General features: G+C 38.3%; 1 protein-coding gene across 2 annotated transcripts in view; it reads left to right on the top strand.

Moving 5' to 3' along the window:
• The window catches only part of optn (optineurin), a 43,190-nt gene that overhangs the window by 12,589 nt on the left and 15,112 nt on the right, over positions 1 to 15,489 (top strand). For both annotated transcript variants that reach the window (XM_043714168.2, XM_043714169.2), the window contains 5 exons: positions 2,612 to 2,746; positions 3,134 to 3,329; positions 4,984 to 5,099; positions 7,012 to 7,182; positions 8,146 to 8,239. In XM_043714168.2, the coding sequence (XP_043570103.2) occupies positions 2,612 to 2,746; positions 3,134 to 3,329; positions 4,984 to 5,099; positions 7,012 to 7,182; positions 8,146 to 8,239 (712 nt within the window). The remainder of the gene's footprint in view (positions 1 to 2,611; positions 2,747 to 3,133; positions 3,330 to 4,983; positions 5,100 to 7,011; positions 7,183 to 8,145; positions 8,240 to 15,489) is intronic.

Below are 15,489 nucleotides of genomic sequence, written 5' to 3'. Positions count from 1 at the left end.
GTGAGAGGGAAAAGATTTAAAAAGGATCTGAGGCGTAGCCTTTTACACAAAGGGTGGTGTACTTATGAAATGAGCTACCAGAGGAAGTGGTGGAGCAATGTACAGTTACAACATTTAAAAAGCATCTAGATGGATGTATGAAAAGGAAATGTTTAGAGGGATATGGACCAAATGCTTTCAAATGGGATTAGGTCAGATTGTGGTGTCTGGTCGGCGCGGATGAATTGGACGGAAGGGTCTGCTTCAGTGTTTTATGACCCTATGCCTCTATCTTTAATGTCGATGTAAGTGATCACCTTTGTAAGTTGTAGCTTTTCACTTTGACCAAACTATGGAATCGCAAAGATTCTTTGGGCCCACAACATTTAGCCGTAACAAATATTATAAGATGCCCTGCCCAAACCGGAGACACATATAATTTAGCCAGTGGATTTTTATTGTTTCTGCTTTAAAAGTACATAAATAACTTTACTGTAGGGTAATTGCCATTCTTGAGGCTAATGTACCATTTTCATTGGGTGTACTGCAGGAATTAGAAAAAAGAATAACATACATGGAAGAGTGAAAGCTGAAGCTGTAATAGCAGATGTTTTTGTGTGTTAAGTAAAGCTGTAAATGGATTATTACACTATTACTGATCAAGCTTTAGTTTTTTGGCTTCTTGAAAATGCCACCTGTGGAAAATTGTTAGTCGTGAGTGAATAATTTGATATTTTGTAATTCTGCAAGGCTTGTGACAATTGTGACAAAAAGTTTTATGTTTTCAGGAGTTATACTTAATTGAAGCTCATCTTCCTTGAAAATATCCATCAATAAAATTAATCATTGTTTTATTCATTAAAGTGTAATTTTCAAAATGAAGTAGTCTTTTTCAATAACAGAAACAAAAATAGTTGGAGAAACTCAGCAGGTCTAACAGCACCTGTGAAGAGAAAGCAGAGTCAAGGTTTTGTTTCCACTGACTCCTCTTCAGAACTGATTATAGCTAGGTTGGTATATATGCTGAAGTTGGAGATGGCGGGAGAGCAAATGATAGATTGAGGTGGACCCCAAAAGTCAGAACAGAGGAGAAAGAAAAACTGTTAATGGGGAGGGGAACCGTTAGTGGGTGATGATGGGTTAGCTCTGGTGAAAGCAGCCCATATGATCACAAGGACTGGGGTGTAGGAGTGGGTAAAGGATATGGGAGAAGGTGCTTGCCCCTAAAGTTATTGAACTCGATATTGAGCCCTGAAGGCAAGTGGAAGATATGATGCTATTCATCCAGCTTGCATTGTGCTTCATTGGAGCGGTGCAGCGAGCCTGAGACACAGGTTTTGGCCAGGAAACAAGGTGGTATGTTGATATAGCAGGTAACTGGAAACTGGGTAGAACATTAGATGTTCCACAAAGTGGTTGACCATTCTGCATTTCGTCCCCCCAGTGTAGAGGAGATCATATTGTGAGCAGCAAATACAGTCAATCGATTGAACCCAGTGCAGGTAAATAGCTGCTTCACCTGGAAGGTATGTCTAGGGCCTCAAATAGTGAGGAATGAGAAAGTAAGAAGATAGGGATTTCAAGATAAGATGATGTGGGTGGTGTCCGGAATGGAGAAGGAATGGACCAGGGTGTCTTGGAGGGAATGGTCCCTGTGAAAGACTGACAAAGGAGGGAAGAGGAATTTGTGTCTGGTAGTGGTAGAAATGGTAACTTATGATCCTTTGGATGTGAATGCTGGTGCGGTGGAATGTGAGGATCTTGGGGACCTATTGTTGCGGGAGGGAGGAAAAAGCATAAGGGTCAAAGTGCGGGAGATGAACTTAGCTGAGGGTTTTATCAATCATGGTGGTGGGAAATCTTCTGTCGCGGACAAAGATGGACATTGCTGAGGTCCCAGTGTAGAAGATGGTATCATTTGAACAGATGCAACGGAGACAGAAAAACTGAAAAAATGGGATGGAGTCCTTGGGATCTGTTGATCAGGTAACTCTGGGAGTCATTGGGTTTGTAGTGGAAATTAACGGCCAGCCTATCCTCTGAAATGGAAAAAGGAGAGCTCGGTAAAGCGAAATTGATAAATTTTAGCAATTCTGAAGTTGCACCAATGATGTCTTCGATGTTGCAATCGGTTATGAAGAATTCTTTCCATGAGTGCTGCCAGAGCCTGCTCAGTTTCTCCAGTTTTTTTTTTCCCTGTGTTTCAGACTTCCAGCATCTGTAATTCCTTGTTTTTAGATTAGATTAGAATCCCTACAGTGTGAAAACAGGCCATTTGGCCCAACACGTCCACACTGACCCTCCAAAGAATATCCCACCCAGACCCATTCCCCTAAATTTACCCCAACTAATGGACCTAATGCAATGGGCAATTTAGCATGGCCAATTCACCTGAGTTGCACATCTTTGGACTGTGGGAGGAAACTGGAGCACCGTAAAGAAATTCATGCAGGTGTGGGGTGAATGTACACACTCGAACCCGGATCCCTGATGCTGTGAGGCAGCAGAGCTAACCGCTGAGCCACCATGCCCCCCTATTTTTATTTAGTCTTCTGTGTTATTTTACCATAGGCAGTTGGTTGAAATAATTAACATATCAATTTTACTTTTAAATACAATAATTGAAAAGCAGGTCAAACACGGATGATAGTACTGGAAAACGCCTGCTGTCAGAAGAGTTAACAGTCAGCCAACTCCTTCATATGCTGAGGGACAAGACTCTGAATCTGGAAAAGCTTGAACATGAGCTTCAATCTTCAAAGCAAAGGTAAAGGAGTTTGAGGATGTGCAAACACCTCTCAATTTTGTCAATTCTTGTTCCAAATTTTAATGTTGTTTTTGAATTTAATTTGTTGACAACCTATCAACTTAACTGATATCATAATTGTAGAAAAGGTGAAGCTTTGTTACCTGTAACACAATTGAAGAAAGGGTGTTGCCAATTATTATTAGTTATGATAAATGCAATTGAAATTCTATGAAAAACTGAAGAAAGCACATTGAAGTCAACATTTTTGTTAATAAATCTCACATTAATTACAATTGGCCTTGCGCTTAATAAAATAAAAATATTGTTAGCGTACTTTTATCTTTTGAAATTAGTTTTCTTTCTTCTTCACAGTAAGCAGTAACATAATTTGACAATGTTCCTCAGGGTTTCAGAGCTCGAGCAAGTGTGTGAAGCAGCTGAGCTTGCAAGACAGGCTGAGAAAAATGCAAGAGAGGAGATTTTGTCTGGTACCAAACAGAAATTGGCACCTGAAACAGTGGTAATGGATGTCAGTGTAGAACAACAGAATACTGAAACAGCAGCTGTTCCAGTAGAAGGTTTGAATAATCCAAACAACCAAGTAAGTGATTTATTGCTGAAGTTTGTAAAACTCAAATTGATTCCATGCTTGCAACAAAGGGGTTTCTTTGTTTGTTTTAGCATCATAAAATGCTCAGTGTGAAAAGGCTGAGGTACTCCTGAAATGAGAATGGAGCTATTGATTCATCAAAACAAGTCTTTTTCATTGGTCAATACAGACCCATACTTGAGGCAAAGAAGCACTTGCAGATACATAGCTCCATTGGTGCGTTTCATGATCCCAACTTTTGTCCCAAAATAATGTTTCTGTAGGAAGTCTTAAACAATCTAATTTAATTCAGAATTGTTATGGTGCACAGGGAGGCCATTTGAGCCATTGTGTCTGGCTTTCCAGTGAATATCATGACTTAGTGCAGTGCTCCTGTTTCCTATTACCTTGCACATTGTCTGCATTCAAATAACCATTGAAATCTTCTTGAATGCCTCAATTGTTGCTTCCTCCACCACATATCCAGGTAGTGCATCCCAGATCAAATCACCTGTTGTGTGAAAACACTTTTTCTCGCATCACATTTGCTGCATTTGCAAATCACTTTAGTCTTTGCCCTCTCATTCTTCATCCTTTTACAAGCAGAAACAGTTTCACCCTTCTCCTTAAACACCTCTCATGATTTTGAAAACTTCTATGCAATCTCCTTTTAATAGCCTTCTCTCTAAGAGGAACATTCCTAACCCCTCTAATTGAAGTTTCAAATCCCTGGAACCATTTTTTGTAAATCAATTCGACACGCTTTTTAGTAAGTTCACATCAAATCTATTGAATCGCATCCAGAACTGTACACAATACTCCACCTGAGGTATGACAAGTGTCTTGCATAAGTTCAGCAAAAGCACCTTACTTATGTGTTCTACACTGCTATTAATAGAGCCTGGGATACTGCATGTTTTATTAACTGTCCTCTTCTTCATCCTTCAGTGATCTCTGCATGTGTACAGCTAAACCATGTTGCTTCAGCATTTCTTTCAGTATTGTAGCTATATTTGCCTGTCGAAATGCATTGGCTCATTTCTTCGCATTGAATTTTTTCTGCCACCTATCTACTCCTTCCACCAACTTATTTATGTCCTTTGAATTTCTACATCGTCCTCCTCAAAGTTTATAATGCTTCTGATTTTATCCATCATCAACTCCATAGATTTATCACATTCACTGCAACATTGTGTGAAGGGTTAGTTTTAAACCTATCCCTTCTTCAAACAAAAAAAAACAGATTTTGCTTTTGGAATCTAGTCACATTGACATTAGTGAATGCTATGTAGGACACTGAGTAAAGCTTTAGAAAGTTTTAGTTGTTTAGTCCTTCCTACACGTATCATTTTCACTATCCAGTTGTCTTCCATGTATTGTGGGATATTTTTGTGGGATATTTAAAAAGTAATGTGAATTAATGTTTTCACAACAGTGAAATTAAGCAGTTATTGTTTGACAATGTAGAGGGATTCAGTAACAGCTTTGGTCATCTAAACTATAATTGGTAATGGGTTGGCTTAGCAGCATTATAGACTACATCATAATGGTTATAGATTTAGCTGCTTAGGATATAATATGTTTGATATCTGCAGCCTTATTCCGTTCCATTACTGTATAAAGTTACTAGTCAGGTTAACAGAGTGCTATTTGTATATATCCACAGTCTTCGAATGAAGTTGAAGCATTGAAATTGCAAGTGATGTTATTAGTAAAAGACTTGCAGGGATCCCAGAAAAAGCTGGATGAAGCTGAACGAATGAAGAAATCTCTTAATGAGAGGTAAGAAATATAGTTGAAAAATGGAGCAGTAAGTTGAAGCTTGAGAAACTATTTTTAATACTTGAGGTATCGTGAATATTATCAAAGTTGAATGGAGGGCCTGCTGCAGACCACCCCAACAACATTTGAACAGAACTTCAGTTGCTTTGTCTTGCAAAAGTATACTTGGGTATCATTGAAACATTAATTCTCTAATGATTTAATAGCCTCCAATATTCAGTAAAAGTGGAGAAACCCTTTCCCAGAGGAAAGGAGAGGAAGTTGCCACTAACTTCATTAACAATTGATCATAAAGTATTACAAGTCTGCGTGGATTTCTGACAAAAGACATAACATAAGCTACTGGTGTTCCCTGTCCAGAGTCTCTTTGAAATAAATCTGTCAGCCTTACGGCTGTCCCTAAATAACTTTATCTGTGTCTGTTTCAAATCTCTTGAGTGTAATCTTATATCCATGGCCCTTGCCTTAAGCTTCTCAATTACTCGAAATGGTCTGTTCTTTACAGGTGCCATATAATCAAGCCATGTTTTAATTCTGTACATGATCTTCAGAAACCTTCTGTGGGGTCTTGGCAAAGGCTTTGAATTCATTTACACAAAATCTATATAATTTTCGTCATCTGTCTGCAACTTCCTCAAGTTCATAATTTTGGAATACTGTACATATGGTTTAAAATCTGTGCTGATAGATACTCATTTTAGTTTGACGCTGTGGTAATTTCCCTGCTAAAAGTGTCAATTGTCCTATAATGACCTAGATTGGTTCCTTCTCTTTATACGCAATGCACTACATCCAAACTCAATGGATGAAATAAAACTCATAAGGCCTCATTAGTGCCCTGTTTAATCTCTGTTGAATTTCTAGGCCTTCACCCATTAGGGTTTTCCTGATGAAAGGCTTTTGCCCGAAACGTCGATCCTCCCGCTCCTCAAGTGCTGCCTGACCTGCTGTGCTTTTCCAGTACCATATGCTCAATACTTTCTTTGTACTCTTCTTATAAGGATTGGCAATTTAGGGTATGGGATTAACCCTCACTCACACTGTAACCATCTTCAATTTGTAGTGTGTATTTGTACCACAACATCTGTGGAATGCCAAGGAGCAGGTCACCTCATGGCTAGAAAATGCTGCATGTGCGGTGACACTCATGTCAATATTTAACATTTTATACATGTGAATCATCAGAAGCTTCTTTTTGGTTTTATTCTATCAAAAAGGATATTTGAACTTCAGTGGCATAAAACAAATTCTATATCCTTCACTCACTATGTTCAGTATAGAATATTCATGGAATCCTTAATGGGTAAATCAGCCAGAGTACAGTCGTTTAAGACATTGTCATTTAATTCTGTGGCCTGTTGTTAACAGTTCTCAGTAATTTTCTGATGCAAGAACAAGTTCTCAATCATTATTTATAAACTACGAGCAAAATATTGCCTGATGCTACTTCAGTGTGGGAATGGATATTTAAAATACGTAGTTAAATTTTAATATGCTTGTGAATTGATGAGGAACAAATAGGATGTAAAAATCACAAACTCTATGACAAAAATGCAAGCTTTTTAAACCTATTGTTCTCTTTGCTCTCTTATATGGTTCCATGCCATAAACATCCTCCTGTATAGGTATTATTATCTGTAGAAAGTAATTGGATGGTTTATCCCAACAAAAACATCGAAAAAAATTATGCATATGCTTATGATATTATCAAAACATTTTGATGGAACAAAATACCAATCAATGTCAAACTGGTTTGAGGAATGCAAAACATTGGTCCAAAACTAAATTTAATCTAAAATGAAGATTTTAACCACTGGTAGCCCTAAGAAGTTGAATTGTTTCCTTTGGTTTTTATTAACTTTTATCATTGTTAATGGGTGCAACAAAATTCTAACCACTTCTTCTCTTTCAGATGTCTTGATTTGGAACAACAGCTAGCAAACAACCAAGTGACCATGGAGGAGAAAAGGCAGCTTATGTTTTCCAATGAAAAGTTGAAGCTGCAAGTGGAAAGCTCACAATCAGAGCATCAGATTGATCAGATGAAAATAGCAGATGAAAAAATAAAACTAGCAGAGGAAAAGTAAATTTTCTTTTCATGTTTGTCATGTTCCAAATTTGAAAAAGTCATGGCACTCCAACATTACCTGAATTTGTATAGTGCTGTTTCACCTCAACATATTATAAAGTGCTTAATTGCAATAAATTATGAAAGTGTATTGCAGAATAAGGCAGCAGACATTTTGTTAGAGACAAACTAACTGCAGATGCTGGAATCCAAAATGGACCGGCAGGAGGCTGGAAAATCACAGCAAGCAAAGCAGCATTAGGAGATGGAGAAGTTGACGTGTCGCTTCTTTACGTCGACTTCTTCACCTCTTGATGCTGCCTAGCTTGCTGTGTTCTTCCAGCCTCCTGTCTGTCTGGCAAGCATTTTGTTCCAGTCATGTCCCACAAAGGTGCAGTAAGAATGAGATGAATGACTAATTTGTGTTGAAATGATCTCATGATACATATTACCACACGATCTTTGACATCCATGTGAATTAGCTTTAAAATCATAAAGTAATACGGCATGGAAACAGACCTTTCGATCTAATCAGTCTATGCTGACCAAATCTCAAACTAGTCCCTCCTGCCTGCGCTTGGCCCATATCTCTCCAAACATTTCCTATTCATATACTTACCTAAATTTCTTTTAAACATTGTAACTGTACCTATATCCACTACTTCTTTCATTCCACACACGGACCACTCTGTTAAAAAGTCTTACCAATACATAGCGTCTCACTACCACAATGGGATATCAGTCTGCATGATGAGCTGAAATTCTGGCTTGAAATTTGTTTTCCGTCCAGCTGGTGAGAATGCTGGGAAATTAGGGGACCTGGATGGAGAAGAACAACAGATGGGCATTAATGTTAAAATAAGTTATTTTCTGAATTTATTACCTTTTAATATTTATGCAAACAAAATATTTTGTATAAATATTTAAATAAAAACATAATTCATTTAGTAATTCCTTATTTTACTTCTACCTAAACAGAAGAAAACTCGCACAGATCCAAGAGGCCTATAATAATTTGTTTCAAGAATACAATGACCTTAAGAAGGCTAATGAAGAAATGAAAGTTAAAGAGGTATGTACATTATTTGGGAAATACGATTTTGGCATTTTTTGTGCTGCGCACTTTTTTTTAGAAATTCAGTACTTTTATCTTGCCCTTTTTCAGTACAGTTCACTCAAATTTAGAGTTTCTATTTGTAAATAGGCTGAACAGTTTTGAAGTCCTAACATGAATAGTCAGTGTAAATGTCTACTATTGAATATCTTGGATAGAAACTAGTGCTGTACTCCTTTTAGGATGCAGCTATAGACAAGGGCTGTTAAATGTTTTCATGTAATTTAATTTTTATCGTTTGTTCATGTTACGTTTCGAATTGTTAAAACACTGTTCATCAGCTGTAAACAGAGGAACTTAGCACTTTTTGTTAAGTGTCAACCTAAATGAAGTGGTCTCTGGTTAACCATAGTGTGTGTTAACTAGTGAAGTATGAAACTAGGAGAAAGTGAGACTGCAGACACTGGAGATCAGAGTGTGGTGCTGGAAAAGCACAGCCGGTCATGCAGCATCCAAGGAGCAGGAGAATTCCTGCTGAAGGGCTTATGCTCAAAACGTCGACTCTCCTGCTCCTTGGATGCTGCCTGACCGGCTGTGCTTTTCCAGCACCACACTTTGACTAGTGAAGTATGAAAGTCTGTTTTAGGCAGTGTACAGAAGGACGAGCACATGATGTCTTAATTGAACTTGGATCCCTGGTGCTGTGAGGCAGCAGTGCTAACTACTGAGCCACTGTGCCGTAATTAACAATACTGGGTGGTGTCAGTAAATCCGTGCCAAAATGCTATATTTCCATGCTTAGTGTGTACTTTCATTGATTTCTTTCGAGTTAGGTAGGCAGACCATAGCACATCAAATTTTGTGTTTTTATTTTTAAATGGGTATTTTAATCCATTTATGTGCAGTCAAGCCCGTGGCACAGATTTGTCTTGGTATAATAGCTTCAAGTAGTTTCCTTGAATCTCGCTTGGTGCCTGAAGTCGTGTACTCTGCATTTCACGATGGTGATTGAGAGAAACAAAGCTCACTCACTTCAATAATTTCAGTCCGAGACAAGATCTGAATCAGTAGTGTCATTTATTTTACTCTTGCAAGAGGGTGCGATGTCCACTGTCTACAAGGCAGGGATACACACACACTGAATTCAACGAATACACGATATTTATGCAATTTGGTTCCTATTTTTTTTATCCCATTGCTCCTCCCCATTTACATCTTCCACTTCTCTAAGACTGGCACCCATTACTCCTGTTTATCGCTTGCCTTATCCGGCCTTGTCTGTGACAAAATGCTTATTTCTGGCCTCACAAGGCCGTTTGACCACATCCCGCTGTGGCCCATTGTTAGGTATATTCTTTCTTCACCATTATCTACTCCCTCCATCTGTGCTTTCCCCAACCATACTGATCCTTATGACCTTTTAATTGGGGTTTGTTCCTGTGTTTCTGTAAAAGTGGGAAACAGATGCTTATAACTACTGCTTGTGCAAGCATATCTGGCTTAACCTACATCCTCACAGCACCTTATCTATTTGTCTGTAACATCTACAATTGTTTTGCAGTCACATTTCATTCTTGCATACAATTTTAGCTATTACATAAACAATTATGTATTTCCTCCACATAGTTTGCATTCTTGTTGACTCAGCTCTTAGTTGAAACAATTACACACTGGTTTGAGTTCATTTACCTTGCACAAGTAATTATAATTACAGAAGTAACACTACTTTATCTATATCCCACAGTGATGATTTGTTGAATCTTAGATGTACATCTCACCTGGAGTAGCAATCCAGATTCAATTAAGTGCTGTTTGTTTCTCTGAACTCCACAGTATAGAGCAAAAAATGATATTTTTCATTCTTGTTCTGACTTGACAATTATAGCAAAGCTAACTGGTATTAATATACAGTAGCTGAAAATGTGTTGCTGAAAAAGCACAGCAGGTCAGGCAGCATTAATATACAGTATTCCCAGTTATACATTAGCAATTTATACATCTAATAGTTTTTTTTTTACACTTCTGCTTCACTAATAAATATCTGAATATCATTGTTCATGGTAATCTATCTGCTGAAATGTATTTCATAGAAAATACAGATTTCTAACTGATCATTAAGTTAACCATGTACTTGGTGAGTTTGCAAAATGTTAAGGTCCAAGATATGAATAGTCCATTGTTATAAGTTGCCTCCCAGATATAAAAGAAAACTGGGTGGCACAGTGGTTAGCACTGCTGCCTCACAGCGCCAGAGACCTGGGTTCAATTCCCGCCTCAGGCAACTGTTTGTGTGGAGTTTGCACATTTTCCCAGTGTCTGCGTGGGTTTCCTCCGGGTGCTCCGGTTCCTCCCAAGGTCCAAAAATGTGCAGGTTAGGTGGATTGGCCATACTAAATTGCCTCTAGTATTAGATGAAGGGATAAATGTAGGGGAATGGGTCTGGGTGGGTTGCTGTTCGGAAGGTCGGTGTGGACTTGTTGGGCCGAAGAGCCTGTTTCTACACTGTAAGTAATCTAAAACAGACTGTGTAGTAGACCTTCAAAATCTCACTCTGATTCCTCAACCATGAAGGTTAGGACAGCCCATCATCATGACAGTCTGAGAGACAGCAGCATGATTAGCTGATAATGTTTCACAGATAGCATCACTTGTATTCAACAATTAATTTGTCTATCTGTGTTATTAAACAAAATGGAACATATACAGTGAAGTTTGTGTACCACAGATCAGATCATGTCCCTGTGTTTTTTTTTGTTGAATAAGCTAATTTAACACTTAAGTAAGCAGAGTGAACTCCAGTTCATGAAAATTAAGCTGGAAAGCCTCAGTTAAGTAAAGATTTAAAAGCTGAGATTTTTCTGGGATTGAGTCACTGGAATGGATGTTATTTGGAAACAGATTGAAACCTTATTTTGATGTTTGCATTTGTTATAACTTTAATGTGTAGCTCTGTTTTCTTTTTCTTGTGTAATAAAATGATGTTCTTTTATTAAGGAACATCTGCAGCCTTGTATGAAAATCTTTGTGACTAACCATCATAACCAATTGCAAAAATTAAATATATAATGTATCCATCTAAGTTAGCAGGTATGAGAAAATTCTAAAACAGAAAAAGTTGAAAATACTCAGCTTTGCAAACATAGCGTCTTTGAAAAGATTTGACAAATCATTTGTCCAGTAAAATCTGGCTTTTTCTTAAACTGGCTAACTGGTTCAGTGGCTTGAGAGGTACACAGTCTCCAGTGGGGCAGCACAGTGGCTCAGCGGTTAGCACCGCTTCCTCACAGTGCTAGGGACCTGGGTTCGATTCCAGCCTTGGGCGACTGTCTGTGTGGAGTTTGCACATTCTCTCCATGTCTGCGTGGGTTTCCTCCCACAATCCAAACATGTGCAGGTTCGGTGAATTGACCATGCTAAATTGCCTAAATAGATGTGTGGGTTGGGTGAATTAGTCAGGGGAAAATGTAGAGTAATAGGGTAGGATACTGGTCTGGGTGGGATGCACTTCGGAGGGTTGGTGTTGATTTATTGGGCCGAAGGGCCTGTTTCCACACTGTAGGGATTCCATAATTCCAGAGGTTGTTGATCAATTTATGTTACAACATTGTTTGCTTTGCACAATTAGTATCACCAGAATTTTGTGGTTTTGCACATTACTGACCAATAATTGACTAAATTGTTGGTGTGATGGTTGTTACTATAATGTTAATCTTACTTTTTTCCTTGTCTCCTTCTTACTCTTTTATACCCAGTTTAATTGTCTGAAATTCCTTATCAGTGACTTCCCCAGTTTTTCTCAACCCTTCAGTCTCGTTGGTGAAGGAAACAGACAGATGGTCCCACTCTTCACTGAATTCCCAAATACCCCATTTCCTCCTTGGTAATTCACTGCAAGTTAAAGTTTTAGACAAACTCTAGGCATACATTTTCTATGATTTGGAGATGACGGCGTTGGACTGGGGTGTACAAAGTTAAAAATCACACTACACCAGGTTATAGTCCAACAGATTTAATTGGAAGCACTAGCTTTTGGAGCATCAGGCAACCACCTGATGAAGGAGCAGCGGTCCGAAAGCTAGTGCTTCCAGTTAAACCTGTTGGACTATAACCTGGTGGAGTGATTTTTAACTTTATACATTTTCTAGTTAGAGTTTTATTTACATCTCTATGACTATAACTATCTGCATACTATAAAACACAGCTACGTCCTGGCAGATTCTCCTTTACATGCATTTGAATATTGTTGCTAAAATCAGAAAACTAAATTGAAAGTAAAAGCAGAACCTGTTTCTTCTGGTCCTACCAATGCACCACCCTGTTTGAGCATTTGTAACGAAAGAAAACTGAAGATTAAATTAAAATGTCACTGGGGGGGGAGGCGGAATGTATCTTTGAATACAGTTAACTAATTAGTTCACAACACGTGGTTGCTTTGTTTACTTCCATATCATTAATCAGCTCATACCTCCAGTAAATTATAATGCGGAAGTTAAAGATGAAGGGTGCAAAAAGCTGGCTGTGCTCCAAAAAGGTCCAGCTCGTTATTCCAGGCATTGTCCTTTAGTAGAGTTTCAGTTTTTTATTTGCAGCAGTGCCAGTTACACTATTACCTACAGTTTAAAAGTTCCATTTTATACTAACTGCTTCATTGCAGAGCAGGTGGACATTTGCTTACTCCTTTCACCACTACAAAAATGTATTCTTCAGTGTGCAAGCAAATCCGTAAGTTTATTATGTTGATCTGACTACATTCAAAATAAGGGCAAAGTAAAGCTGGGATTAAGAAGGTAGTTATGGGTGTTGTCCATAAAGTTTGGAATCACAGGAGCATAGTAATAATCTGGAAAAGTTTCTGGACTGTAATTCAGTTTGAAAGGGTTTAAGGACCAACAAATTCAGTGCGATGAAACATGCATAATAGTTTTGCATTTGGATTTTGAAAGAGACGCAGATGAATATGAGTTAGTTCTGTGACCTCTTTTAAAATGTCAGAAAGTCATTATGGGTCAGTGACCTAATTGCATCAGTTCCAAACCTTGACTGCAGTCAGTGCTTGGCAGATGTCTGTAGTGTAAATGGCGATGTTTGTACACTTGAATTATGACAGGCAGAGTAAACAGAACAAAGCCATTAGTCTTGTGTTGACTTAGATTCAGAAGAAAACATGAACTTAGTTTAAAATGGAAAGTTTCTCTTGGCAGTAGTTTTTCAGTTCAGTTCAGGGGAACCTTCCGAAGTGTGTTCTAGTTCATGGTAAAGATCTTGTGTTAAGATCTTTACAAATATAATATAGCTCTGATTTCCTTTCTTTTGTGTAATAAAATTATGTCCTGTTGTTTAAAAAAAATCTACAACCTCAAATGAAAATGTTTCAGTGACTAGCCATCATTGTAGTCAACTACAAAAATTAAATATATAATTGTCAATCTGGGATCCGACTTGTCCTACAATCAACTGGGGTCATAACAATCACACAACCTGTGTATGAATTTCAAAACAGAGACAGTAAACTCTGGGATGATGCGTTTGCAAGCCTTTAAAATGAATTATGCTGATTTTATATTGCTATTCTCACAGCTACCAAACCTTTTACACAAAAGGATTGGGAGATCTAGGGGTAAAATTGGTCTGTATTGATAGTGTGAGGTGTCGTCATTGCAAATTGGTAACCAATTTTTTAACTCAGCAGTTTCAAGCCAAACGAAATGAAAGTCTTCAGTAAACTCTGAATTTCGGGCAAAAAAAGGAATCATCCGACAATTTATGATGAGTCTGATCACATTGCTGACATAGACTGATTTCAATCTCCCAAACCCCATTGCTTTTAATATTATTTCAGCAATCACTGTTCATGAATTTGCTATCCTATCTTTAATTATTATTTTCTCCCTTCTGTAATGGCTATTGCAAGTGTTCACTACGCAGTGTCTTGAACAAAGAGACTGAAAGATCATTTTCTTCCAAAATGTAAAACCTTTATGGCAAGAAATAGAAATTTGTGTAATTGTACCATTGCAACATTCTAAGCAAGATATTTTGATGCAACCTTTCCTAATAGAAGGATGTTGTGAAACTTGAAAGGGTTCAGAAAAGATTTATAAGGATGTTGCCAGGGTTGGAGGGTTTGAGCTACAGGGAAAGGCTGAACAGGCTGGGACTGTTTCCCTGGAGCATCGAGGCCGAGGGGTGACCTTACAGAGGTTTATAAAATCATGAAGGGCATGGATACGATAAATAGACATGGGGTGAGGGAGTCTAGAACTAGAGGGCATAGGTTTAGGGTGAGATGAGAAAGATATAAAAATGACCTATGGGGCAACTTTTTCATGCAGAGGGTGGTGTGTGTATGGAATGAGCTGCCAGAGGAAGTGGTGGAGGCTGGTACAATCACATTTAAAAGGTGTCTGGATGGGTATATAAATAAGAAGGGTTTAGAGGGATATGGGCCAAGTGCTGGCAGATGGGACAAGATTAGGTTAGGATATCTGGTCGGCATGAACGAGTGGGACCTAAGGGTCTGTTTCTGTGCTGTACATCTCTATGACTCTAATTCTGGTACGGTTTTGAAGTGATTGGATTTAAATGACCACTCTGCTACGTGAATGGTTGACCTTTGCTCCAAGAAGAAATTTCTCAACCCTGTTCTTCCACTTTGTCCCTGTAACCCTTGATCCTCTTGACAATCAAGAACCTATTTATCTCTGTCTTAAATAAACTCAATGACCTTGCCTCCATAGCCTTCTGTGGCAATGAATTCCATAGATTCACCACTCACTGGTTGAAGAAGTTTCTCCTTATCTCCGTTCTAAAATGTGGAGGTGCTGTTGTTAGACCGGGGTGACAAAGTTAAAACACCAGGTTATAGTCCAACAGGTTTATTTGGAAGTAGTAGCTTTCAGAGTGCTGCTCCTTCATCAGGTAACTATTGGGGCAGGATCATAAGACACACAATTTATAGCAAAAGATCAGTGTTGTGCAATTAAAATGATACATTGAACAAACTAGATTGCTGTTAAGTTTTTCATGTTTTAGAATGGGTTACAGGTTTCAGTTCACTAATATGTAAATCCCAGAACAACTTTTAAGTCATATTCTTGAGATAACTTAAGGTTTTATATTTGGATATAGGTGACATTCAGCTCAGACAATGTATTAAAGGTGTAAGGTTAGAGTCTGTCTGTATCCTAATCTTGACTCAGACTGGTTCAGTCAGCAGAGTCTGATAGCTAAGTTCGGTCCCCATGAAAATGGCCTCAACCAGGACCTTG

This window comes from Chiloscyllium plagiosum, unplaced genomic scaffold (genome assembly GCF_037043375.1).
Source record: "Chiloscyllium plagiosum isolate Xiang-an unplaced genomic scaffold, Cpla_swu_hap1 HiC_scaffold_23, whole genome shotgun sequence".
Classification (NCBI taxonomy): Eukaryota; Metazoa; Chordata; class Chondrichthyes; order Orectolobiformes; family Hemiscylliidae; genus Chiloscyllium; species Chiloscyllium plagiosum.
Note: the sequence above shows the minus strand (reverse complement) of the source record. Positions and strands in the feature narration are given on the sequence as shown.